The following is a 25,256-nucleotide window of genomic DNA, read 5'->3' as shown; positions in this document are numbered from 1 at the left end:
ACCATAGAACTTCAAGATGAAGTGTCACTAGCCAAGAACCCTAGAATCTTTTGATCTTCTATGACCATGAAAAACTAAGGTAAGTGATACGCTGCTACTGGGAAACCAAATCGATGCTTTTCTCTAACCGACAATACTAGTTTTTGGTGAAGTTTTCTCTGTATTTTTCTTTTAAAATAGGGGAGCGATGTCCGATTCTTCTTCAGATTTTGTGCTTCCATAATTTTGCACAACCCTTCGCTTCTGCACTAGATGCTGGTACCACAGCAGTTTCCGGTATTTGATGAGACCAAAGTAGATTCTTGCACATAAGTCAATTCGGATACCCAAACACACGCAACCCAGCCTACCAACGCAAACCAGAATCTAGTAGTAGTAACTTGGAATGACCATGCACCAGCCCAGGGAACTCCCGCTACAAGTCAAGAGAATGATTACACTTCTGCAGTCCCGTTGTTTCTTTCTGAACTTGTATGGTACATAACACTTACTTTACAAGAAGAGGGGGTAGATATTTTTTACAACTTATCAAACTATATTGGCAGTTCACTCTTGCAAGAATTTACTTTCACTTTCATTCCCATGTCATGAGGTGTGTAAAAAGAATTGTGAGGGATATTGAACACTTCTCTAAGGTCAGCCATTATCTGATCTCGATGAAAACTGAATGCTTGAACATTTGTTGTCTCCAAGAATTGGAATGCAAAAAGAATTTCAGCCATCAACCACTACCTTTCTTGTATCTCGGCATCACTTGCAAAAGCTATATCGTATATTTCGTTGTATGTGTCAACAAAGTGGACTTCAAGACCTTCTTTTACATTGGAAGCAAGCTCGTCAAAGTCCCTTCTATTCGCTGATGGGAATATGATCGTCTTTACCCCACTTCTCCTGGCAGCGATAGTTTTCTCCTTCACCTGTTTGAGAATCAATAACTTTATAGTGGCATTAACAAACAGAGGGTCATTTGTAGATTAGGTTGCAAACAATGTATGTATTGTGTGATAAACTTATTTTACAAGCTCACAGTTTTTTTTCTTTAATGAGCTCACTTTGAATGTTAATAAGTAAATTAGCAGAATTCAGATGACATAAATGGGGTATTTATTTAGGTCAAAAACATTCGAAAAATCTAGAACCAGAAAGGAAGCATGCACAATCATGAAATCAATAGCTTTTTACTGGAAACATCAGTACGCCTGATTTCAAAAGACAAGCAGGGCAATGCATTTATGTACAGCATGTAAATTCCAACCAAAGAGCGGGCAAAGCAATGGTGTGAAAGCCATACCCCACCAATTGGCAGAATTCGTCTGGTCAGAGTAACTTCACCACTCATTGCTAAGTCTTTCTTGACAGACTTCCCCATGGCTAAGGATAGCATAGATGTAACCATCGTGCATCCAGCACTCGGTCCATCCTTTGGAGTTGCCCCTGCAGGAACATGCAAATGCAGCTTCGACTTTACAAAAAAGGGATTATTTCGTTCCTTTTCTAGTAATACAGCTCTACAAACTGTATGCGCAATTTGAGCACTCTCTTTCATGACATCTCCAAGCTGGCCTGTCACCACAAGTGCGCCCTTGCCTTCACTTTCCTCTACTTTTGCAGTCTCAATATACAGGGTCGAACCACCCATGGAATTCCAAGCTAAACCCATTGCTACTCCAATAGGAGTCTGATCGTATATACACTCTGCTTAGAAGATAGGCTTCCCAACAAAATCACCCAGATTTGATGCATTGACAATAACTTTCTCCACAGATTTGTCTGCAAGTGCTTCTGTAGTTCTCTGTGCGCTTCTGTTGGCCTACAAAAAGAAACAGAAAACAGTCAAACCTCTGCTAGTTAAGACATGTCCATCTACAATGTGAACTGTCTAGATTTTATTTAATGGTCATCTTAGACAAGATAATCAGCCACAAATGTGAGGCTGTAGCATCTGACATGGTAGATCACTAACAAAATCAGTACCATAACCAGAAATAATAGCTCTAATATAACCATATCAATGCTTCCACTCTTCCAGCACTGAAAGGACAATCCATCAAGTCTCAAGTGGTTCACGTGTCACTAAAAAAAAAACCTGAACCCTGTCGATTCCTAATTAGGTATGGAGCAAGCCATTAGTAAATAACATTGTCAACATTCAAGTGCACAAGGGCACAGCATAGCCATTCACATTTACCAGAGTAGAATGCAACAATTTAGTTCACCTGAAAGAAAAATTACATCAGAGCTAGTTAGATTACCTCTGGTGCGCTAGAAGTATTAAATACTTTTGTTGTCTCTTCTAAAAAATTTTCTATTGGAGCTTCGTTTGAATGCTCATTGTGGCCAACTTCTGACTCCGTTGTTAAAGGAACTGCATTGATATTCTCAAGAGAAGAATCGATTGGGTTCACATCCACTGAAACATCTTTCGCAAGAGAGTTCCTGGAGTTCTCATCTTCTACTTTTATTGCAACATCAAAACCAGCTAACCCTTCATTTGCTTCCACTATTGTGATGTCTCGAGGTGGCTCATTTGATACCCCTTGACGAACAAGTTTCAAAGCTACCTGCAAAGGTTGAATTAGGGATGAAAAATGAAAAGCAGAAAAGGCCTGGTCACTGGTTGAGGAAAAGGATTCAGAACAAGGGCATGTATTAATAGCCATAGATGAGCCTTCCACACATCTGCTTTTGTCATTATTATTTTATCTTTCAGTTCAGATGATTAAATTTGAAGTGAATTCTTGGTACCAAGTACCAACAAATGGGAGATATCTTTACAATTAACAATTAAGCGAAAAGTTTGCTCCAATGAAAGCCAGCTAGACTCCACACAAATATCTATATTTGCTAAATCTCAGCAGGATCTTTCTCTGATTTGCCTAGATTAGGATATCCAGGAACATATAGTTCTGCAACAGAAACTAGCAATGAAACAAGTCTGAGCTACATACAAGCTTACAGAGGGTTATTTTCTGTATACAGTAGATAATAGCACACAGAACCTATGATGCCCTAGAAAGGAGAAGATTTTGGGCTAACAAATTTATATGAGATTTAGCTTTTACATAATAAACTGAGCTGTTAAACAATAGCTTCCACTCTTCAAACTAGCATAAGCATCACCTTACCTTCCGGTAAATTTTTTCGATGTGTTTTTGAAGGTTCCGCACACCAGCTTCCCGGCAATAGTTTTCAATTAGAGCAAGAAGAGCATCATCTGTAACCTCAACCTGAACATGTATTTTAACTGTTAAGAAACTAACAGTGCATGAGAGAAAAACAAGGCAGGGAAAGCTTTTAAGTGCACTAGTAAATCTGTGTACACTCTGGTAAGAGTATTTTAACTAGAAAAACTCGACTGCGGAGGGAGATGTTCCCCTGGGGCCTGGGCTTTGTCTAAAAGTAGATGCCATTCTTTGAACCCGAGCCAGATGGGAGTTTCAATGAACCTAGGAGTATTAAATGCTAAACGGTCCAATGGCTCTCCCGAGAATGATATTGCTTTTAATAATAAAACTCACATATCTGTTATGCAGGCAATTATTGTTAAGCAGCATGTCTACTTTAGGCCCATGGCCCATATTCCTCTCTGTACATATACACATCCAGACTCTTTCTTCAGTGTCTTTGGTCATCTTCCTCCACGGTAACATGGAATCAGAGCAGGTTAGGTTAGGGTTCGGATAGCCGACCCGATCTACTGTTCAGCTCCGCCGCCGGTCGTCCGGCGGCCGTCTGCTGTCCGCCGGCGTGGATCCAGTCGCTGCGGGCCGCCGGGTGCTCGTTTTGGCTGCTGCGGCTGTCAATCCGCCCGCTCGCCGTCGCATGTCCGCCCCGTTGTGCACCTTCTTCCGGCTTCCATCCGTGCGCATCCCGGCGGATCCACTCGTCCCACTGTGGCCCGTCGCGGCCTCCTTGCGGGATCTCCACCGCCGCCGGCCTCTCCGCATCGCACTGTCGCGGCCGTTTGCCGCCCGTCGTGCGCGGTCCTCTGCTGCCCGTCGCGGACGTCCTCTACTACTCGTCCGCCCGTCCGCCCGTTGCTGCGCCCCTCCGCCGCCGGTTGCTGCGCCCCTCTACCGGTTGCTGCTGCTCTATTTTGGGCAAAAAGGGGGGTTGTGCGGCTCCTCTGTTCTGCACTGCGCCGCCCGTCACTCGTCCTCGCACACTGGAAGGGGGTGGTGAGCGGCTGCCGTGCTGCTCTGTTCTGGCTGCTCCGGCCTGATTGCTGCTTCTGTTGGCTTGAGAGGCTCCGTCTGCTGGCTGGTGATATTTCTGCTCTCATTTCTTGCAATCTTCACCATGGCTCAGATCAGTCCCATTGTTATTAATATCACTCTTGATGGTTCCAATTATCCGGAGTGGTCTTTTTGTGTTGAAACTACTCTGAGAGGTCATGGTCTTTACTCCCACCTCACTGATGATCCACCTAAGTCTGATGGCAATAATGCTAGTATTATCACCACATGGCAAATAAATGATGGGAAGGTGATGGCTGCCATGGTTAATAGCATTAAACAGTCCATGATTATGAGTCTCAGAAAGTTTAAAACAGCTAAGCAAATATGGTCTGCTCTAAAGCAGCATTATGTTCAGGACAGTGGTGCTCTTCTCCATAATCTCATGCAGCAAATTCATGTCATTGAGCAAGGTGATATGTCTATTGATGACTATTATTCTGCTTATGACCGTTTGATGGGTTCATTGACTTCCATGGTGAATGAGTGCACAGCAGCTGACTGCCCATCCCACAAATTCATTGAAAGATTTCTGACATATCGTTTTGTCATGGGAGTGAAGCCAGAATTTGATTCCATTCGTACTCGGCTGCTTCATAATTCATCTACTGTAACCATGGACCAAGCCTTGGCTGAATTACTTGCTGAAGAGACACGCCTGCAGTCTATGTCTTCTTTATCCACTGTGACAATGCCCCATAGTGTGCTGGCAGCCTCTCAGCGGATCACTGTACCTAGAGGTACATCTTCAGAGCCATGTAAGCATTGTGGCAAGACTACTCATCTATCAGCAAATTGTTTTTCTGCATATCCTGAGAAGCTAGCTGAGTATCATGCCCGTCGAGCTTCTCATGCTGCTCGTGGCCGTGGTACCTCTTTTACTACTCGAGATGGTCCTGTTAGCCGAGGTACCTCTTCTACTACTCCTCGAGATGGTTCTATCTCTGTTGCTGCTGCTTCATCTGTTGATGCCTCTCAGCCGGCTTGGGTTCTTGATTCCGGGGCCTCCTTTCACGTGACATCTGATCAGTCTCAGTTGGTTACTTGCAAGCCAATCACTGATGGTGCCTCTATTCAGACAGCTGATGGTACATCCTGTTATATTACTCATCGGGGTTCTCTTTGTAATACCAAATTTTCTGTCCCTGATGTCTCATTTGTACCTAAGTTGTCCATGAATCTTTTTTCAGTGGGCCAAATTGCTGATCATAATTGTTTTATTGGATTTGATGACTCATCTTGTTTTATTCAGGATCGTCAAAGCGGGATTGTGATTGGGACTAGCCATCGCCGTAGAGGTGCTTCTAGCCTCTACATTTTGGACACCTTGCGTCTTCCTTCTTCCGATGCTCGTGTGTCATCTGTTTCATCATCATCTCCATCATCCTTCACGAAGTGGCATCATCGACTTGGTCACCTCTGCGGGTCTCGCTTGTCCACATTAGTACATCAAGGCTATTTAGGTCATACATCTGTCGAGTCTAACTTTCATTGTAAGGGTTGCAAGCTTGGAAAACATATTCAACTTCCCTATCCTTCTAGTGTCTCTCACTCTGCTAAACCCTTTGATCTTATTCACTCAGATGTATGGGGCCCAGCTCCTTTTGCTACTAAAGGTGGCCATAAATATTATGTTATCTTCGTTGATGATCACTCTCGATACACTTGGCTCTACTCTATGAAACACCGGTCCCAGTTATATTCTATTTATCAGTCTTTTACTCGCATGGTTCATACTCAATTTTCCACCTCTATTAAAATTTTTCGTTCTGACTCTGGTGGAGAATATTTGTCTGATCTTTTTCGCCAGTTTCTGATCTCTGAAGGTACTCTTCCTCAGCTCTCATGCCCTGGAGCCCATCCTCAAAATGGTGTAGCTGAACGCAAACATCGTCATATCATTGAAACTGCTCGGACTCTTCTAATTGCCTCCTTTGTTCCCTCTCACTTTTGGGGGGAAGCGGTCTCAACATCTGTTTATCTTATTAACAGACAACCGTCATCCAAACTATCTGGTAAGTGTCCTGGTGAAGTTCTTTTTGGCACTCCTCCTTGCTATGATCATCTTCGGGTGTTTGGATGTACCTGCTATGTTTTGATTCCATCTCGTGAGCGAACTAAGTTGACAGCTCAGTCGGCTGAATGTGTTTTTTTTAGGATATAGTCCTGAGCATAAGGGTTATCGTTGTTATGATCCTTCCACTCGTCGCATGCGTATCTCTCGTGATGTGACATTTGTTGAGGATCGTCCTTTCTTTTATAACCCCTTTACCCATTCATCATCTTCTTCTACAGAATCTACATCTTTTCTTTACCTTCCTCCTATTTTATCTAGTGATGACCCACCTTCGTCTACACCAGCTCCTCTTGATGACACTCCACCACCTCCTAATGACCCTCCACCAATCCCCTCTCCACCATGTAAACCACCCATAACACGTGTTTACACGCATCGCTCTACCACTCATCTACAGCCTCCATCTAGTCCATCTTCCTCGGCCAGTCCCGATGCTCATGTTTTGGTTGATTCTAATGCTCCTGATGAGTCACAGGTTGGGCCTAGCTACAATATGCGTGATCGCGCCAATATTCAGCCACCTGATAAATTGGGATTTCCACGTGCAAGTGCTATTCTTGATGAGCCATCCACTTATCATGAGGCTTCTATCATTCCAGAATGGCAGGCTGCTATGTCTGAGGAGCTCGCTGCACTTGAGCGCACAGGTACTTGGGATATTGTTCCATTACCACCTCATACAGTCCCTATCACATGTAAATGGGTCTTCAAAATTAAAACCAAATCTGATGGTTCTATTGAGCGATATAAAGCTCGTCTGGTTGCCCGAGGTTTTCAGCAGACTCAAGGTTGTGATTATGATGAGACTTTTGCTCCTGTTGCTCACATGACCACGGTTCGTACTCTGATTGCCGTGGCTGCTTCTAAGTCCTGGGATATCTCTCAGATGGATGTTAAGAATGTCTTTCTTCATGGTGATTTACATGAGGCAGTTTATATGCAGCCACCGCCAGGTGTTAATGCACCTCCAAGATATGTTTGCCGTCTTCGTCGTGCCTTATATGGTCTTAAACAGGCTCCCCGTGCTTGGTTTGAATGCTTTGTATCGGTGATAAGAGCTGCTGGTTTTTCACAAAGTGAACATGATCCTGCCTTATTTGTTCATCTCTCTCCACGTGGTCGCACTTTGCTGCTTCTATGTGTTGATGATATGCTAATTACTGGAGATGATGTTGATCATATTATTCATGTGAAGCAACAACTTGGCGAGCAATTTCAGATGTCTGACTTGGGCCCTCTCAGTTATTTCCTAGGAATTGAGGTCTTGCATTCTTCCAAGGGCTATTATCTCTCTCAATCCAAGTATATACGAGACCTTATTGCACGCTCTGGCATTACTGACAGTCGAACAGTTGCCCCACTCATGGACCTTCACTTGCAGCTTCGTCCTACAGAGGGTGCTCCTCTTGAGGATCCCTCTCGATATATGCATATTGTGGGCAGTCTTATTTATCTCACTGTCACCAGACCTGACATTGCTCATGCCGTACATATCTTAAGCCAGTTTGTGAGTGCTCCAACTTCAGTTCACTTTGGACATTTGCTTCGTGTGCTAAGATACTTGAGGGGGACATCATCTCAGTGTTTATTCTATGCTCATAATAGTCCGCTTTGTCTTCATGCCTATTCCGATGCCACTTGGGCGAGTGATCCAACTGATCGCCGTTCTGTCACTGGTTATTGTATTTTTCTTGGATCATCTCCTCTAGCATGGAAGTCCAAGAAGCAGTCAGCTATCTCTCGGTCTAGTACCGAGGCAGAACTTCGGGCCCTTGCTACCACCACTTCTGAGATTATATGGCTTCGATGGCTATTGGCTGATTTTGGCGTATCTTGTGATGCTCCCACACCTCTTCTATGTGATAATACTGGAGCCATACAGATTCCAAAGACCCTGTGAAGCATGAACTTACAAAGCATATTGGTGTTGATGCTTCCTTCACTCGGTCTCACTGTCACCAAAACACGATTGCTCTTCAGTATGTGCCTTCCGAACTGCAAGTGGCAGATTTCTTTACTAAAGCACAAACTCAAGAGCAACATCGGTTACATATGCTCAAACTCAATGCTTCGGATCCTCCACCTCCGTCTTGATTTTGAGGGGGGGTGTTAAGCAGCATGTCTACTTTAGGCCCATGGTCCATATTCCTCTCTGTACATATACACATCCAGACTCTTTCTTCAGTGTCTTTGGTCATCTTCCTCCACGGTAACAATTATCAAGTGCACCTATTGGCTACGTTTGTGGGGATTGATAGTGGCTATGGAGGTCTTCACCAAGAGTGGGTGGCGATTTAGTCATTGGATATGTGGCTAAGCTTGGTGTCACTTTTGTTTGATCCTATCATCATTCAAAAATGAAACCTTTTAATAACGAGTTGGGGCTGCATGCATCGGACGATGCAAAAGGCTAGAACAGCTTTTCCATTATCTAAAAAGCCCCAATGGCTTAAACTTTGATAAAGTGGATTGCTTAACTGAAGGAGGAATATTTGTCTTGATTTTGATAGATGATAGTACAACCTGCCTAAACCTATTTCCATTTGCTCGCAATATTTTAGTTTTTTTTCTCGAAAGCGCAGGAGAGCTGCTCATCAATATATTAAGAAGCTCGAAATATTTTAGTTGTATAAAATAAGCTTGATCTATTATAAAGACTTCCTTACTATTTCAGGATTTGGATAATAAAGTACCTTGGTTGCATTGACTGTATAAAAGCCTACTAGTTGTGCTTCAATTGTGTCAGAACAGTTCTCTTAATGTGAAACCTTTGTGAAATACTGAGCAAATCAATATTTTTATGTTAATATATTTTTCTAGGGATTTCAGTGTTCTCAAAAGAATCTACAAAAGTAGCATGTACCAGCTCAGGCTTGATGCCAGAAGCCTCCCTTGTGTTCTTTTCTAGGTAGTCCCTAGCAATATGCATCTTCTCGTCAGTTATATAACCGGCAATAGAAATGATCTCCATCCTGTCCAGTAGAGGGTTTGGTATCATCTCTATGACATTCGCAGTGCAAACAAACAAAACCTGATTTCTCACAAAGGCAGGTGTCAGACTACAATAAGATAACTCGATTATTGTGAACATTAAATGGAAACTCTTGTCCAAAACATTTCTCAAAAGTAAAAAAAAATGTAATTTAAATTTAACAAATAATGGAAATAAGGTTATAACATTATGGGATTAAAGAATAATTTATGGGAGTACTGGCCCAACCTTTGATAGGTCAATAGGGACATCAAGATAGTGATCAAGAAAGTTAGCATTCTGTTCAGGATCAAGAAGTTCCAAGAGTGCACTGGCTGGATCACCTAAATGCCCTCTCCCTAGCTGGAAGCAGGAAACAAAACCAGTAAAGGTAATATACACAATGCTAACTTTTTTTTCCCAAACAACAACAACAACAACATAGCTTTTTTTTCCCAAACAAGTTGGGGTAGGCTAGAGATGAAATCCAAAAGAAATAAAGGTCATGGTTCAGGCATATTGATAGCTAGTCTCCAAGCGCTCCTATCCAAAGCTATCTGTTTAGAGATATTCCAATCCTTAAGGTCTCTCTTAACCGACTCATCCCAAGTCAGTTTATGTCTACCTCTACCCCTCTTTACATTATCGACCCGCTCAAGAACCCCACTACGCACCGGCGCCTCAGGAGGCCTCCGTTGGACATGTCCAAACCATCTCAGCCAATGTTGGGTAAGTTTCTCCTCAATTGGTGCCACCCCGACCCTATCCCGAATAGTAAAGGTAATATACAATAATCAAAATACAAAATGGAACATGAAAGCTGCCCTGTGAAGTAGATCTGGCACACCATAGAACATCAATTAAAAGATAATAGTACTAAAGTTACTAAAATGAAACAATAATAGCAACCGGAAAATCACAGTTGAGCATGAATACCTTGTCAATTTCATCAATCAGAACTAGAGGATTTGCTGTCCCGACTGATTTCAAACATTGCACCATCTTCCCTGGCATTGCTCCAACATATGTCCGCCGATGACCCTAACGTCATTTGAGAATTTTACTCATCTTGCAATCATGACCTGTAAAGACTTGAATATATGTTGTAACACACCTTGATTTCTGCTACATCAGCCAAGCCTCCAACAGAGAATCTGTAGAACTTCCGGTTTAATGCACGTGCAATTGAATGTCCAATGCTAGTTTTACCAACTCCAGGTGGCCCAGAAAGACATATAATCTTGCCTGCATTAAATGACTGAAATAGTTGTTATTTATTGCCACAGATGAGAAGAAAATTGAAGAACCACGTTACCTACAAATTTGGGCTCAGAATTAACAGGAACTAGGGGAGTAAACAGATGTCTTGAGCTCCAAATTCTCCAACAGGGGCACATACATAAATCATTTGGGTACAAAGTGCTGGCTTTTCTTAATGGGCTTTTCAAAGAAACAATCGAACTGTTTTTTTTAAGGTTGGCAGAACTGTTGAAAAACGCTCAAACGGAAAGCATACATTTCCAGCAAGGGCCATGAATTTTGAAAAAAAAAATCAATGTTATGACAAGAGAAAAACTATGTAATTTGTCGCAATTAAGAATATGAGTAGCATATATGAATACATGGATAATAACAACATTCATTCAAAATAAAATAAGATGGAATGATCAGACCTTGCGAACTTCCTCTCAGTTTTCCAACTGCTATGAATTCCAGTATTCTTTCTTTGACATCGGCTAGACCATAGTGATCTTCATCAAGAATACATTGAGCGTGATGGACATCAAAGTTTTCATCGCTGCCATAGATGGAGAAAAAAACATATAAGGACAAATCTACCAACCCAATAGGTTTTCAAAAAAGAGAAAAAAAGACGATACAAACCTATAATCTCCCCAAGGCACTGCTGTTAGCCAGTCTAAATAATTGCGGGTCACACTAAACTCACTGGAGCTAGCTTCTAGCAACTGAAGCTTAGTGAGCTCCTCTTCAATGACTTGCAAGACATGAGGAGGGCACTTATCTTTTTTTGCTTCAATCCTTTCCCTAAATTTTTCTGCAAGAGGAAAAAAATAGTAAGTTGATTTTGTGTTTGCACAACAAAGAAATGGCAATATTTAAAGAACAAACCTGACAATGCTGTTTTATCATCTGTCTCCAATCCTAACTCCTGCATAAATCAGACATTTGTAATAAGGAAGAAGCAATAAAACCTGATCAAACTAGAAGAAAATAAAATCATGACAAACTAAATCAAATCAAACGGAGAAAAATCTAATTAACATAGTATGATATATTCATGAGCCAAGGTACCATATGAGAATTCAAAAGGAGATGTATAATTCATCATCATGAATTCTTGATGCAAGATATATTCTGAAAAAACAGAATGAAAACAATGGCTGCACTACCTTCTTAATTGCTTTAAGTAGCTCATTCAACCAGTAGCGGCGCTGCTCTCCAGTTACTTTTTCTTCAATTGTTTTTGCTATGGATTCCTGAGGCACCATTTATAGAAGTATCATTAAAAATAAAGAAGGCACAAATATGATTTCTATGTCTACTAGATCAAAATTATGAATTACCTGCAACTTACTAATCTCTAACTCTCTCTTTACTAACTGAAGGGTCAACTTCAACCTTTTGCATACCTGTTCCAAAGAATTAGTTGAATTTTGTTACTAAATAGTCGCTCTAAACTGGTATAGAGATATGATTTGTAACAAAATTGCTGTCTATTGGCAGATAAGCAAGACAACAATTTGTACAGGAGGGCCAATGTCTTGCAAGTGTGAGAGGGCACCATGTATACAACCACATTCTTGATTTCTGATAGGAATTGAGAGATTGGTTATTGCTGTGCACAAACATCCCACTTGTGCATTCCAAACATCAATAACATAGCATGGCCATGTGATAATGAAATGCAGGCATGTAAAGCAACACGGAATAAAAAAAACATTAAGAACAAAGGAGCCTCTAGGAGAACCCTTACGTCTAACTCTTCAAGAACTTCCTGGCAAAGCAACTTGTTGGCACCTGAAATAGCAGCACCAAAGTCTGCTAGTCTTGGGTAGTTGAAGTCACCCATATGCTGGAGAAAAAAACATAGTCGCAATGAAGAAGTCAGCTTAACATTTAAATGCATATGCAAAGAAAGTACAAAATGAAAGATTAAACAAGGAAAATATGTCAGGGAAAGCATTGTTGGCAGAAGTTATAGGCTAGAAATAGCATAGAAAAAATCAACCCTTTTTGAATATAATATTTTAATAATAACCCATGCCAAACAATTTTTTATAAACCTTTGGTCATGTCAGTGTCATGACTACAAAATGAAGAAATGAAGGGGGCATAAAAATTTCTCGACAAATTCTATACCCAATCCAACTGATTTCAGTGTGAATTTCGAGAGGGGGTGACCAGGAAGGTCAAGCAGGGGGCACTCAGGTCGGCTCTAGTGTGATATTTGAGTGGGTGGGTGGGTGTTTGGGGGTGATGGGGGTCATGGTGTGTCCGGTGATATTTAGCCTTGTCATGCCAGACCGCATGGTGTGACAGTCTTGTCGTGCTATGGACATTGGTGGCGTGACAGGCGCCAGGCCACGTCTACTCCACACATGTGCAGCCCCCTGCTCCTGGACAGGTATGCATGGTAGTGTGGCCCTGTTGCGCCATGATACTCGGTGCAACCAAAATAGTTAGATTTAAAACTCTGGTTAGGTACGAGTTATTATTACAATATTAGATAAAAAGGGTTAAAACATGATAGAAGGAATAATTGCTGTATTCCTCCAACCCTAGAAGGGTGGGTATATAAAGTATCTACACATGGGCTCAATATACTCCAACACCCCCCCCCCCCCCCCCCCCCGCAGTCTGAACTACCGGCGCAGCGGTGTTCAAGACTGGACGACAAGAAAGCTAACACCCCCCAGTCTGAACAACCGACGCAGCGATGTTCAAGTACAAGTAGAGTACAAAGGGCTAATACCCCCGCAGCCACAACTAGCCACCGGCTACGTTGAGGCTGGATCGAAACTCCGAGAAGGTCGACGAGGGCAGCCCCTTGGTGAAGATGTCAGCAAACTGAGAGATAGTCGGAACATGGAGCACCTGAACATCGCCGATGGCGACTCTGTCGCGCACGAAGTGTAGGTCGATCTCCACGTGCTTCGTCCGCTGATGCTGGACGGGGTTGGTGGAGAGATACACGGCGCTGACGTTGTCGCAGTAGACGAGCGGGCTGTGGACCTCCGCCAAGAGCTGTCGTAGCCAGGACGCCTCCGCCACGCCATTAGCGACAGCCCGGTACTCCGCCTCGGCACTGGAGCGGGAGACAACCGGCTGCCGCTTGGACGACCAGGAGACCAGGTTGCCGCCCAGGAAGACGGCGTAGCCGGAAGTGGAGCGACGAGTGTCCGGGCAGCCAGCCCAGTCAGCGTCGGTGTAGACCAACAGCTCAGCAGAGGACGAGCGGTGAAGCACCAGGCCGAGGTCCACATGCCACGGACATACCGGAGGAGACGCTTCAGCGCAGCAAGGTGTGACTCCCTGGGATCATGCATATGGAGACAGACCTGCTGAACAGCGTAGGTGAGGTCCGGCCTAGTGAAGGTGAGGTACTGCAGAGCGCCGGCCAGACTCCGGTAGGCAGTAGGATCAGCCACCGGATCACCCAGATCAGCAGACAGCTTCGCCTGAGTGTCGACAGGAGTGGAGCAGGGCTTGCAATCAGTCATCCCAGCCCGCTCCAGGATATCGAGGGCGTACTGCCGCTGGTGAAGGAGAAGACCAGACGGACGAGACTCAACAGTGACGCCCAAGAAGTGGTGGAGCTGACCAAAATCCTTCATAGCGAACTCCTGCTGTAGAGAGGAGATGACACTCTGAAGTAACTGCTGACTGGAGGCTGTGAGCACAATGTCGTCGACGTATAGCAGCAGATAGGCAGTCTCATCCCCACGGCGGTAGACGAAGAGAGACATGTCAGACTTGGCCTCGGTGAACCCCAATGTCAGCAAGAACGTGGCGAACCGAGAGTGCCAAGCCCGAGGAGCCTGCTTCAGACCATAGAGAGACTTGTTGAGCCGGCAGACCATATCCGGACGACTCGAGTCCACAAATCCCGCTGGCTGAGAGCAGTAGACAGTCTCGGACAAGGTGCCGTGAAGAAACACATTCTTCACGTCCAGCTGGTGCACTGGTCAAGAGCGCGAGAGCGCAAGCGAGAGGACCGTGCGCACCGTAGCGGGCTTCACGACCGGGCTGAATGTCTCATCATAGTCCACACCTGGCCGCTGAGTGAACCCCCGGAGAACCCAGCGAGCCTTGTAGCGCTACAGTGTGCCATCAGCCCGACGCTTATGTGTCCAGATCCACTTGCCAGTCACCACATTGCAACCAGACGGACGCGGCACGAGGTCCCACGTCTGGTTGGCAAGAAGAGCCGTGTACTCCTCTTCCATCGCGCGACGCCAGTGAGGATCCGCCAAGGCGTCGCGGACAGAGGAGGGTACCGGAGAGACCCGCGGCTCTACCTCGGTGGCGGAGAGAGTCACGGCCTGAGACGCCATCCGCCGAGTCACCATGGGATGGATATGCCGATGATCCCGATGGATGACTGGCAGGTGGTACACCTCCGGCTCAGCTCGAGAGGGAGCCGGAGGAGGCGGCGGCGGCGACGGCTCTAGTGTCGGCGTCGCAGGAGCCTCCGGAGCAGGAGGCGGCGCCGGTGTCGACGCCGAACGACGCCGGTACACCTGCACCGGCTCAGCGTACCGCTGCGGTGTCGGGGTCGGCGCCGAGCGACGCCAGTACTCCTGCACCGGCTGAGCGTACCGCGCAGGTGCAGGTGAAGACACCTGGGCCGCGCGTGGCGCAGTGGGAGACACCGGGTCCGCGCGCGGCATGACCGGAGGTCTGGGGACCGCGCGTGGCGCGACTGCGGGCACCGGGGCCGCGTTCAGCGCAGCAGTGATCACCGGAAACGGTGCCGGCATGCCGGGAAAACCTGCAGGAAAAGGACAGACAGGTAATGGTGGCTGAACCACCGGGTCAGTCGGAAACAGAGACTCCAGCTCGGGGTCTGGAGAAGGTGTAGAGGAGGTAGAATAGGGGAAATCCGACTCGTCAAAGACGACGTGTCGGGAGATCAGAACGCGGCGAGTGGTGAGGTCAAAACATCGGTACCCCTTGTGGTCAGGGGAGTACCCGAGGAACACACAACGAGTCGAGCGGGGCGCCAGCTTGTGAGAAGCAGTGGCGGAGGTGTTAGGGTAACACGCACACCCGAAGACCCGAAGGTGGTCGTAGCGAGGAGGGGTACCGAAAAGAGCGTGGTGTGGAGTGGGAGCAGGAGCAGTGGACGGAAGGTGGTTGAGCAGGTAGGTGGCGGTGTGGAGGCTCTCAGCCCAGAAGCGCGGGGGAGAGAAGCCTGGATCAGAAGGGTGCGCACGACGTCGTTCGTCGTGCGAATCATCCGCTCAGCCTTGCCGTTCTGAGGAGAGGTATACGGACAAGACATACGCAGCTGAATACCCCGAAACAGGAAGAAAGACTAGGAGGTGGAGTTATCGAACTCCCGCCCGTTGTCACACTGGACAGCCTTAACGGTGAGGCCGAACTGAGTGGACACCCAGGCAAAGAAGTGAAGAAGGGTGGGGAAGGTCTCAGACTTGGCGCGCAAAGGGAAAGTCCCAGAGTAATGAGAAAAATCATCAACAATGACCAGATAATATTTATAGCCAGACATGCTGAGTACAGGAGATGTCCACAGGTCACAGTGAATGAGATCAAAAGCATGCGCAGCATGCGAAGAAGAAAAAGAAAACGGAAGTCTAACATGACGACCTAACTGGCACGCATGACAGAGGTGCTCAGCAGGAGCCCTATTACATGGAACATCGGTACTACGGCTGAGCTGAGCTAAAATGTCGCGACCGGGGTGACCAAGCCGGCGGTGCCAGGTGGTGGAAGAAGGCGTCACGGCAAAAGCAGTAGACGAAGAAGCCGAAGGCGAGGCAGCGGAAGAGGGAAGCCGAAGAGTGTAAAGGGGCCCAGGCTGTCACATCGGAGGAGCGGACGCCAGGAAGCCGAATCCTTCACAGTAAGACCAGAGGAGTCAAATTTGATAGAACAGGAGTTGTCAGCAGTAAACTGGCGAATAGAAAGAAGGTTGTGAACCATTTGAGGAGCAACAAGAACATTAGGAAGACGAGGAGCAGAATCCACGGCGGTGACAGGAAGTCAAGACCCATCACCAACCATGATAGAAGGACAAGCGGGGTGTGGGGGTCGGACAAAAGAGAGAATACCAGCATCTGGAGTGGTGTGGAACGAGGCACCCGAGTCGGCGATCCACTTGGTGCTGGCCGGCGGCGTCTGTCCCATGGTGTTGAAGGACTGCGCCAGTGCAGCCTGGTCCCACCCCCCAGGCCAGGTCGGCTGCTGGCTGGACTGAGCGGGCGGAGTCCAGGACGGCGCGAAGAGAGGAGCAGCGCCAGTGAACATGGCCGTCGGCTGGAGCTTAGGACTAGGCCCCCCGTCCGGACCCTGGAACGGCCACATCGAGATGCACCCTGACCATGGGTTGCTGAAGGATGGCCAGGGCGTACCTCCAGGGGCAGGGGCAGGAGCAGGAGCCAGTGTCGGTGCGCCCCGACGGCCCCCACCGGTACTGGTACCCCCAGGAGCAGGGCCACCGATGCCACCACCGCCACCACTTCTCCCTCGGCGGCGACGTCCACGCCCCCCCTCCTCCGGTCTGCCCGGCGGTAGCAGCACCGAGCAGGGAGGTGGCAGGAGCAGCGGAGGAGGTCGGTAGAGCAGCAACGAGCGCGGAGGAGGTGGGCGAGGACGATCCGGGCGCGAGACCCCTGGTGATCTCCTCGAGGGCGAGGTCGTCCCGGACCTGCAGGAAGGTGGGGAAGGGCCTCTGACGGGCAATCCAGCCCTTCAGGTGGTCGTAGGTGCTGCTCAGGCCCCGCAGGACATTGAGCACCAAGACCCGATTGGACACTGGATCCCCGAGGTCGTGAAGAGCATCGGCTATGCTCTTCATCCGCCGGCAGTACTCACCGACGGAGAGGTCCCCCTGCACGAAGGTGCGGAAGGTGGCGTCGAGCTGGAGGGCGCGGTACTCGGCGTTGCCGAGGAACTGGCCCTCAAGCGCCACCCAGGCCTGCCGCGCGGTGCCGCCGTGGACCCGGACGAGGTCCTGAAGATCCAGGGAGATGGTCCCGAAGATCCAGGACATGGCGACACTGTCGAGGCGCAGCCACGCCACGTCCCGCGCCTCGATCGGCAAGTCGACGAGGACGTGGTCGTCGAGGGCGTAGCGGCGGAGGGCGAGCAGAACCTGGTCCCGCCAGCGGCCGTAGGAGGAGGACGCGGGGTCGAGGAGGATGGAGACCAGGGCCCTGATGTTCTGGACCCCGGCGGCCTGGAGGTGGAGCTGGGCGACCATGGGGTCGGTCGGGTCGTATCGGGCTCCAGATCCAGCGGGCGGCGCCTGGCGTGAGGAAGAGGCGCCTGGCTCGGGGTCGACGGGCAGCTGGCCGGAGGAGGCACGGAGGAAGCGCTCCGCCTCGGCGACCCGGAGAGCGGAGGCATCGGCCGCGACGCGCTCGCACTCCCAGGCGATGGCAGCCACGCGGACCCGCTCCTGGGCCGCCGAAGCCTCCGACTTGGCGGCTAGGAGGGCCGCGGCGAGAGCGGCGTCGGCCTGCTGCCCGCGGAGAGCGGCGGTGGACAGCGGCGCATCCACAGGCGACATCCCGAGCCCGGTCCACGCGGCATCAGGTGCGGCGTCGGTGGCGGGCCGCTTGCCCGCGGCGACAGCGGCGCGGTGGGCCACAGCGGCGGCGGGATCCTGCAGCAGCGGCGGGATCCTGCAGCAGCGGCAGTGCGGCCTGCAGGGCGGCCGGATCGGCGCCCGCGGCCTGCAGCAGCTGTGCCGCGGCCCGCAGGACGGCCGAATCGACGGCGGCACGGTGGGCGGCGGCGGCCTCCGCAGCTTCGGCGCTCCCTCCAGCAGCAGCAACCGCGGCGCGCTCGGCATCCGCAGCGCTCCCGGCGACCACAGGATGGGGCAGCAGCGTCCCAGGGGGCACCAGCCCACGGGGAGGAAAGCCAGGGGGCGGCCCAGTAGGGTGCGGCCCAGGAAGAGGCGGCTCCTCACCTGTGCGGGACAGGGGAGGCGCCGAGTCGTCCTCCGCCGTGCCCCCAGCCGGCGCATCGAGCGCCGCCAGGGCGACGGCCGCCCCCCAGCAGATCCCCCCCCTGCCCGCGCGCGCACCAGCGGCGGCGGCGGCAGGAGCAGGCAGGGGACCCCGATGGGTGGCGGACCAGGCGGGGCTCGGAGCAGAGGAAGGGAGGGGTGGGAAGGAGGAGGGGGAAAGTGAGGAAGAGGCCGGCGGCGCCGGTGGCCGGCCGGCTTGGCGGCGGGCAGCAGAGGAGTCGGCGGCGGCTGGAAAACAAAGGAGAGAGGAGAGGTGAAAACCTAAGCTAATGATATCATGATAGAAGCAATAATTGCTGTATTCCTCCAACCCTAGAAGGGTGGGTATATAAAGTATCTACACATGGGCCTCTAGATGGGCCTCTATACACATGGGCTCAATATACTCCAACAAAACATTTTCTAGTGACCTACCAGGATGGGGAAAAAAACAAAATTAACAAAAGAATAAATAGTGAAAAACAATTAGCGCTTACCAGTGTCACTGCCACAAACTATAAACGAATGATATCACAGTGGTATACCATGGCACAAAACCAACCTTTTAGGTTCTATGAATAAATAGCATAGTATGTACATACGAACAAACTAAAAGGACCTAAATTTGCACTAAAGGTAGGTTTAGAAAGCAAGGTAAAACCTGGGTATAGGTTTGAACTTGATCCTTCCACAGGGTGTTTGTCTTGAGAACATCCCTTAAAGTTGAAATAACTTCAAAAGACGTCGCCTTTATGACATCATCATCCTTATCATAAGGCATTTCCTGCAGAAGATTTCACAAAATATATTCAGCTTGTAAGGCAAGAGAACAGGAATAGGGAATGAACTGAATAAGAGGAATCTTGTAACAATGGAGCCAAATTTTAGGCCAAAAAATGTGCACTTTGTATCATATGTATGAGCAGCTAATTTTTCTCTAGCTAGAACAGGAACAAGAGTTTTTTTAAAAGGGAAACAAAATACAACTCATTTCCTTCTGCCTCCAAGGAAAGAAACATGAAGATGTTTCTAATTGTCAAAGTTGGAGTTTACATAATACATTTCGAAAATTCTAATATACAAACTACCATAGTAAAATCCTAATTGGAAGGGGGACGTAGGGCAAGTAGTCATGTATGCAAACCAAAATATGATACATACGATAGTTGAATTGTTATGGTTTTTGGAATTTTGGCCCCCTCTATGAAATACAAGATAATAATTGACTCACTTCATTTTTTAATCTGATGCTATTGCCAAGATTTAATAGGTTTTCAGATCTGTACATTGACAATTTGTTAAAGATGGAGAACCTATAATAGTTATGGTATGTGTACCTTTAGATGATCAACTTTGACTGTAAGTGGGTCCTCTGCAACCTGTATAGTTTAGTTTTTATTAGCATAAACAGCAAAACAAAGAGGTAGAAATGAATAGGACACGGAGAGGTTCTAACCATCTCTGTTATCTGTACACGATGGTGACCAAGGAGCACTACCAGATCCCCTTGAATTCTTGTTATCTAAAGCAGCAGTGGAAAGTGCATTTCAAAATCAACAGAGCAAAATATACTACCCACAAGATTTTCAAAACTGCTAAGTACCTGGGCGAGCGTGCCAACATCATGAAGACGCTTCAACAATTCTTTTCCTTTCAGATCATGAATGCTATTATCTGATTCTGAATTGGTCACAGCATTAGGGTTGGTACCTTCATCATCCTTGACAAGAAAGGCCCCAGCATATGGACCAGATCTTTTGCTGTTTTCAACTAAAGCTTGCAACAGCTTTGGGTCCTGAGGAAAATAAAGTGCTATATGACCAGTAGGAAGGGACGAGAACATAAATATAGAAGAAAGGTATGTGAGGAAGTGATTTATATCTTGTAAAAGGATTCGTAAGATACCTTTACATGGATTGGCATGTAAAATCCTGGAAACAGTGGTCGCTGTAGCAGAGGCAAAGCTATGACCTATTTGGCAACACCACAAGAATGGAAATGAGAAAAGAACACAACTAACAGACCAGCAGCACAGCAATAAAAAGCAATCCATACATGGAATCTTAGTTTTCTGAAGTGGATTCCTATTCCGCTTTTTAAAATACAATACAACAACAAATCCTTTTAATCCCAACTGGTAGGTTACAAATGAAACTCAACAGAAAAACGCCACAATAAAGACAATAAAAAAAGAACTTGTGAAAACAACTTATGAAACCAACTTGATAGCTCAAGGCGCAAGAAAGTACTGGCATTTACTGATAAAATTAATACACAATTTGTGTACTGAATCAAAAAAAAATTTATGGCACCAAACGAGGTAGCTAAAGAAATACTGGGTATTATCTGATAAAAGCAGGCCATAAATCATACTGGGCAAGTCATGGCACAACATGGCAGAAATTCACATAAAAAAATTTAAACCATACAAAGGCTATAGGCAAGTTGTGAACTCTCTGTAACCATACAGAGGCTAAGGCTACATCAAATCATTTTCTATATAGTTCACATGTACTGTTAAAACAGGGGCACTGAATACTGAGCAGTCATTTGAAAACAATATCCTGCCTTAGCCTCTGTAATATATTAGTGAATTCTGCTTTTTCTTCCTATAGAAAAGAATACTCACTCTCATTAAAAAGAAGATAAAGGTTTTAAACGATACTAAAAAACAAATACGAATTTGGCTAATAACTAAAGCACATTTTTAGGAATTAGGTGGTAGGTGCTAATCACGTGGAAGCTGAATCAACATGTACACATCCTACAAGAACCACCTTCCAAACATCATCAATACACATGAAAAATGTATAACTGTTCTGAAACAATGTTGCTTGTGGATAGAATAGAATTAGTTGGACGAGTTTTCCCTCACGAAAGTAAAAAAGGGGTTCGGAGACGTTTTCTTTCTTCTCTAAAAGGAAGAGAAATTATGCCAGTGCGGGGTGCCGCATATGTTATCACTGTATCCAAAAAATGATTTCCAAATTTCAAATATAATTCAATGTTTCCGGTTTCAACGTACTAAATGTCAAGTGATTCAGATATCATAAAACGACGACGAGTTTCAAAAATCAACACACCGGATTGAGTTCCTGAAAACTGTTTAGGCTCCGTTTGGATGTTGACATTAGAGAGTTTGGCATTGAATTGGAACCAATAACAAATCAGCCTAGACATTGAAATGAGTTCAATACCAAAAAAGTGTTTGGATGTAGATGGAACTGGTAGATTGAATTCAACTGGAGGCCAATACCAATTCGTGTTTGGATGTGCATACCATTGGGAATCGATCCATCTTCATCTCCTCTCCACTGCTCGCTCGGAGCAGAGCGACGGCGGACGGCGCGGGGGAGCATAGGGGAGCGAGTAGAGATCAGGAGCGCGGCGGGAGAGAAGAGGGGAGCTGCGAGCAGGAGTAGAGGGAGCGGCGCCGTGGAGCAGGAGGGGAGCGCGCGCGGTGGCTTCCGGGAGCGGCGCGGGAGACCGGCGCGGTGGAGGAGGGTGCGGCGCGGTGGCTGAGGGGCGCAGAGGAGCAAGACAGGTGTGGTGGAGCGGCTTCGCGGCGGAGGGGTGTGGGGGGAGTAAAGCGGCGGTGGAGGGCATGGCGAGCGGCGTGGCAGGGCAGGAGCGGCACGGGGGAGCGGCGCGGCGGGCGAAGCAGGAGAGGAGAGGCACTGGGAGGAGCTTTTTGCCAATTTACCATTTCAAAGAAGCGGCTTCGCCCATTTACCATCCGAAACGCTGCTACTTTGATTATCTCACCACTACGACCGTCTTACCCCTGACCCCACACGTCAGATCCTTCGTCTCCACCTCTCCATCTTTCTCAGCGCATCGAGAGTAGCCGCCCGAGCACGACGCCGTCCGCCCACTCCACGGCTGTCCGCCCGTGAACACCGCCGCCCTACGCGCCCTCGACCGCGAGCGCCGCTGCCTGCTCGACCGCGCGCGCCGCCCTCTGCCCGCTCCACCGCAGCCTCGCCCGTGAACGCCGCTGCCCCTCCCCCTCTACTCGTGCTCCCGCGTGCCGGCGCGATGGCCAGCGCGTCAGGGCGGTGCTAGAGCGCGCAGCGGCGCGGGAGCGGGGACCACGACGAGCGGCGTCAGCGGCCATGGCGCGAGCACCGCGTTCCCGGCGATTGGCCGGCGAACGTGGAAAAACGGGGCGAGCATCGGCTTCACTAGGTCTTGGGAAGTTGGTTTTTGTATCTGGATTGAGAGGATAATGGCCGTAGGGAGGTCGTCGACGTGAGGGGAATCTGGGCGGTGATGGAGGTCCGGCGGCCGGGGAATCTTCGATTCCCGGCCGAGGGAGGGCCGAAGCTCGGCAAGGTGGGCTTGAGGTGGAGCCTGGGAAGGTGAGGGTGCCGCTGTTGCGAGGGATTCGAGGGAGATCGAGGATTGGGGCCGGATTTCAGCAGGCCATGGGAGCTCTGCTGGAGGAGGAAGAAAGGAGAGGAAGGAGATGGCGGTCCAGGGAAGGATTACGCGGCGGTGTCGGGTTCGACCAGCGGCGCAGCAGCAGGGGATGAGCACGGTCTTCGACTGGGCCCGCACACCACGCCCAGGAATGATGGAGGAGGAAGAGGAGCGTCACGCGCGAGATCAGCCATCTCCGGCGAGCTGCTCGGCTGCGGGCGAGCTCAAGCTCAAGTGTCGCGGGTAAGGTTGGGTGGCGCGCGCGAGCTCGGGCGTTGCGGGCATGCTGCGTGGCCGTGGGCACCTCCTTATCGCGCTCGTCGTCGGAGACGAGATGGCTGCTAGCCTGCCGGCGGCAGCTTTGGCCTGCACGAACGGAGAGGGGCATGAAGCTGAAGGGGAGGAACCGAGGAAGGAGATAACAGACGAGGGTAAAAGGGTCAAGTGGTAAGAAAAAACGAGATGGTAATGCTTGGAGTGGTAAAATGGCGATTCCAATGTTAGGAGGACTGGTAAATTGAGCGGAGCGGCTGTAATGGGTCGCGGGGATGAAGACGGGTGCAAGAATGCAACCGAATACAAACTTTGTGTAAACTTTAAATTTTATAAATTTTAACTAGAATTTAGCCTGCTCTATTAGCACTTCTATCTGAAGAAGTTAGTGCTAAACTTTAGCAAATAACATCCTATTAAACTTGGATACAAATATGGTCTACTATCTTTTTAGTCAACGGGAGAGAAAACCCCCTAATTGATTTTTATTATATAGATTTTTATTATATAGCCCTACGGACCCACATGATAGTCAAAACGTCACAATAATTTTCAGTTTTCTTATGAATCTTAAGCCAGAGAGTTTCGTGAACAGATAACTATGACAGATGGGTTTTATGGTGATAAACTCTCCTTGCATCCCTTAAAACTCATCTTTCTTTCTGCTTACTATGTCAGCAAAATTGATAATATTTAATATTATGAAACACACTTTTCAAAAAAAAATATCATGAAACACATCATAGAACTCTATATTGCCGAACTAAAAGCAGCACCCGAGGATTCAGCTACACTCGTGTCTTTTCGAGGGAGCCTTTTCCACCATAATCTGGCGTCTTCCTTAGCCAGACAAGTGTTTCACGCTGTGTTGCTAGGTTCCCAACAATTTCCTCGGGGCCAAACACCTTGTATTAGGGCATCCAATGCCATTCCAAATTCAATATCTACATCCAAACGGTACTTTAGGAGAATTCAAATGCCACAGATCAATCGGCTGAAGGTCGGAAACAATTTGGTCCTTTTTCTAAAAAAAATCCTTATCAAACAGTTGGTTACGAAAATTTGGCAAATAATTAGAAGTCTCGACTGCAGAAAACAACTGAATGCTGATCCAAATGCAAGAGGGTGCACCGTGTGGCAGTCCTCGGGGCGGAAGGCTGCGGGCACGATCGCGGAGGAGGCGTTCTCCCCCTCGCCCTCCTCCGGACCAGTAGACTCTGCGCCCTCCGCCGCTTCAGGGCCGCTTCCGGCGTCGGAGTTGGAGCAAAAACACGCCTTCTTCCTCGGCACCGGAACTGGCCCGCACCGCAGCGTCCTGAAAAGCATTGACCTCACCTCGGCACCCGCCACAACAACCCTCGTCGCGGCAGTCGCCACCCGCGGCCTCTTGGCAGCGAGCCGCGCCGGGAACCCCGCGGTGGCCGTGGCGCGCAGCATTGGGGGTGGAAAGCAGGAAAGGGCGTGGAGAAAGACAATGCCTGACGGGTGACGACGCGCTGATTTGCACGATCAGTTTGTCTTCTTCTGGTGGTTTAGCTTAGGGTGGGAAGAAGAACGTGAAGGGATAGAGAGACCCTCCTAAACCCGTTTCTGAGTGTGCCTTCTTCAGGTGGAAAAGCATCTGACTTTGGATTTATTAGAAAAATTCTTTTTATTTTATTTGCAAAACTTTAGCTTATATAGTATAAAGTTTGGTTCATTTGAAATATAGGTTCGCAACTGTTTTTGTTCGGAATTCCTGCTATCAAAACGGTTCATAATGGAGAAACATTTTTCTTGTGAGACTAGTTTGTAGTATTCTGTATGTTTTAATTAGCTTTATAATGTGCCTTTTTACCCGGGTTATCACATCGTTCAAAAAACAGAACAAAAGCCCTATCATCGTGTCCAATGCCTTGTGCACTTTGTTTCTGAATTTGTCAGTGCAGAAAAAGGCTCAAATGCACCAGTAGGTGGAAGGGAACTCTGATCCTTTGGACAACCAACAAAGCAAAGGAGGTTTTGAATAGAAGCAAAAGATTGAGGGTTTCATACCTTACCCTTTGTTCAAGTTTGAGG

The 25,256-nt window shown here is 48.0% G+C and overlaps 1 protein-coding gene across 4 annotated transcripts; it reads right to left on the bottom strand.

Moving 5' to 3' along the window:
• Window positions 1–367: 367 nt before the first annotated feature.
• Window positions 368–24,650, bottom strand: LOC120652625 (lon protease homolog, mitochondrial-like). 4 transcript variants are annotated; one of them, XM_039930498.1, is made up of 20 exons: window positions 24,330–24,650; window positions 20,409–20,474; window positions 20,107–20,298; window positions 19,960–20,025; window positions 19,841–19,882; window positions 19,165–19,287; window positions 12,279–12,377; window positions 11,869–11,934; window positions 11,695–11,781; window positions 11,414–11,453; window positions 11,168–11,339; window positions 10,957–11,081; window positions 10,398–10,528; window positions 10,220–10,324; window positions 9,533–9,646; window positions 9,176–9,343; window positions 3,126–3,227; window positions 2,253–2,561; window positions 1,292–1,810; window positions 368–917 (listed from the first exon to the last, which is right to left on the bottom strand). In XM_039930498.1, the coding sequence occupies exons 1-19, from the start codon at window positions 24,633–24,635 to the stop codon at window positions 1,700–1,702; spliced, it is 2,424 nt and encodes an 807-aa protein (XP_039786432.1). In that variant the 5' UTR covers window positions 24,636–24,650; the 3' UTR covers window positions 368–917; window positions 1,292–1,699. The 4 variants fall into 4 exon arrangements, with proteins under 4 accessions (XP_039786432.1, XP_039786434.1, XP_039786433.1 ...); XM_039930500.1 differs by lacking the exon at window positions 24,330–24,650 and adding an exon at window positions 21,784–22,381; XM_039930499.1 differs by lacking the exon at window positions 9,533–9,646.
• Between the last annotated feature and the right edge of the window lie 606 nt (window positions 24,651–25,256).

Source organism: Panicum virgatum, chromosome 9K, assembly GCF_016808335.1.
Source record: "Panicum virgatum strain AP13 chromosome 9K, P.virgatum_v5, whole genome shotgun sequence".
NCBI classification, from domain to species: Eukaryota; Viridiplantae; Streptophyta; class Magnoliopsida; order Poales; family Poaceae; genus Panicum; species Panicum virgatum.
The sequence above is the reverse complement of the archived record's forward strand: the minus strand, read 5'-3'. Positions and strand labels throughout refer to the sequence as shown.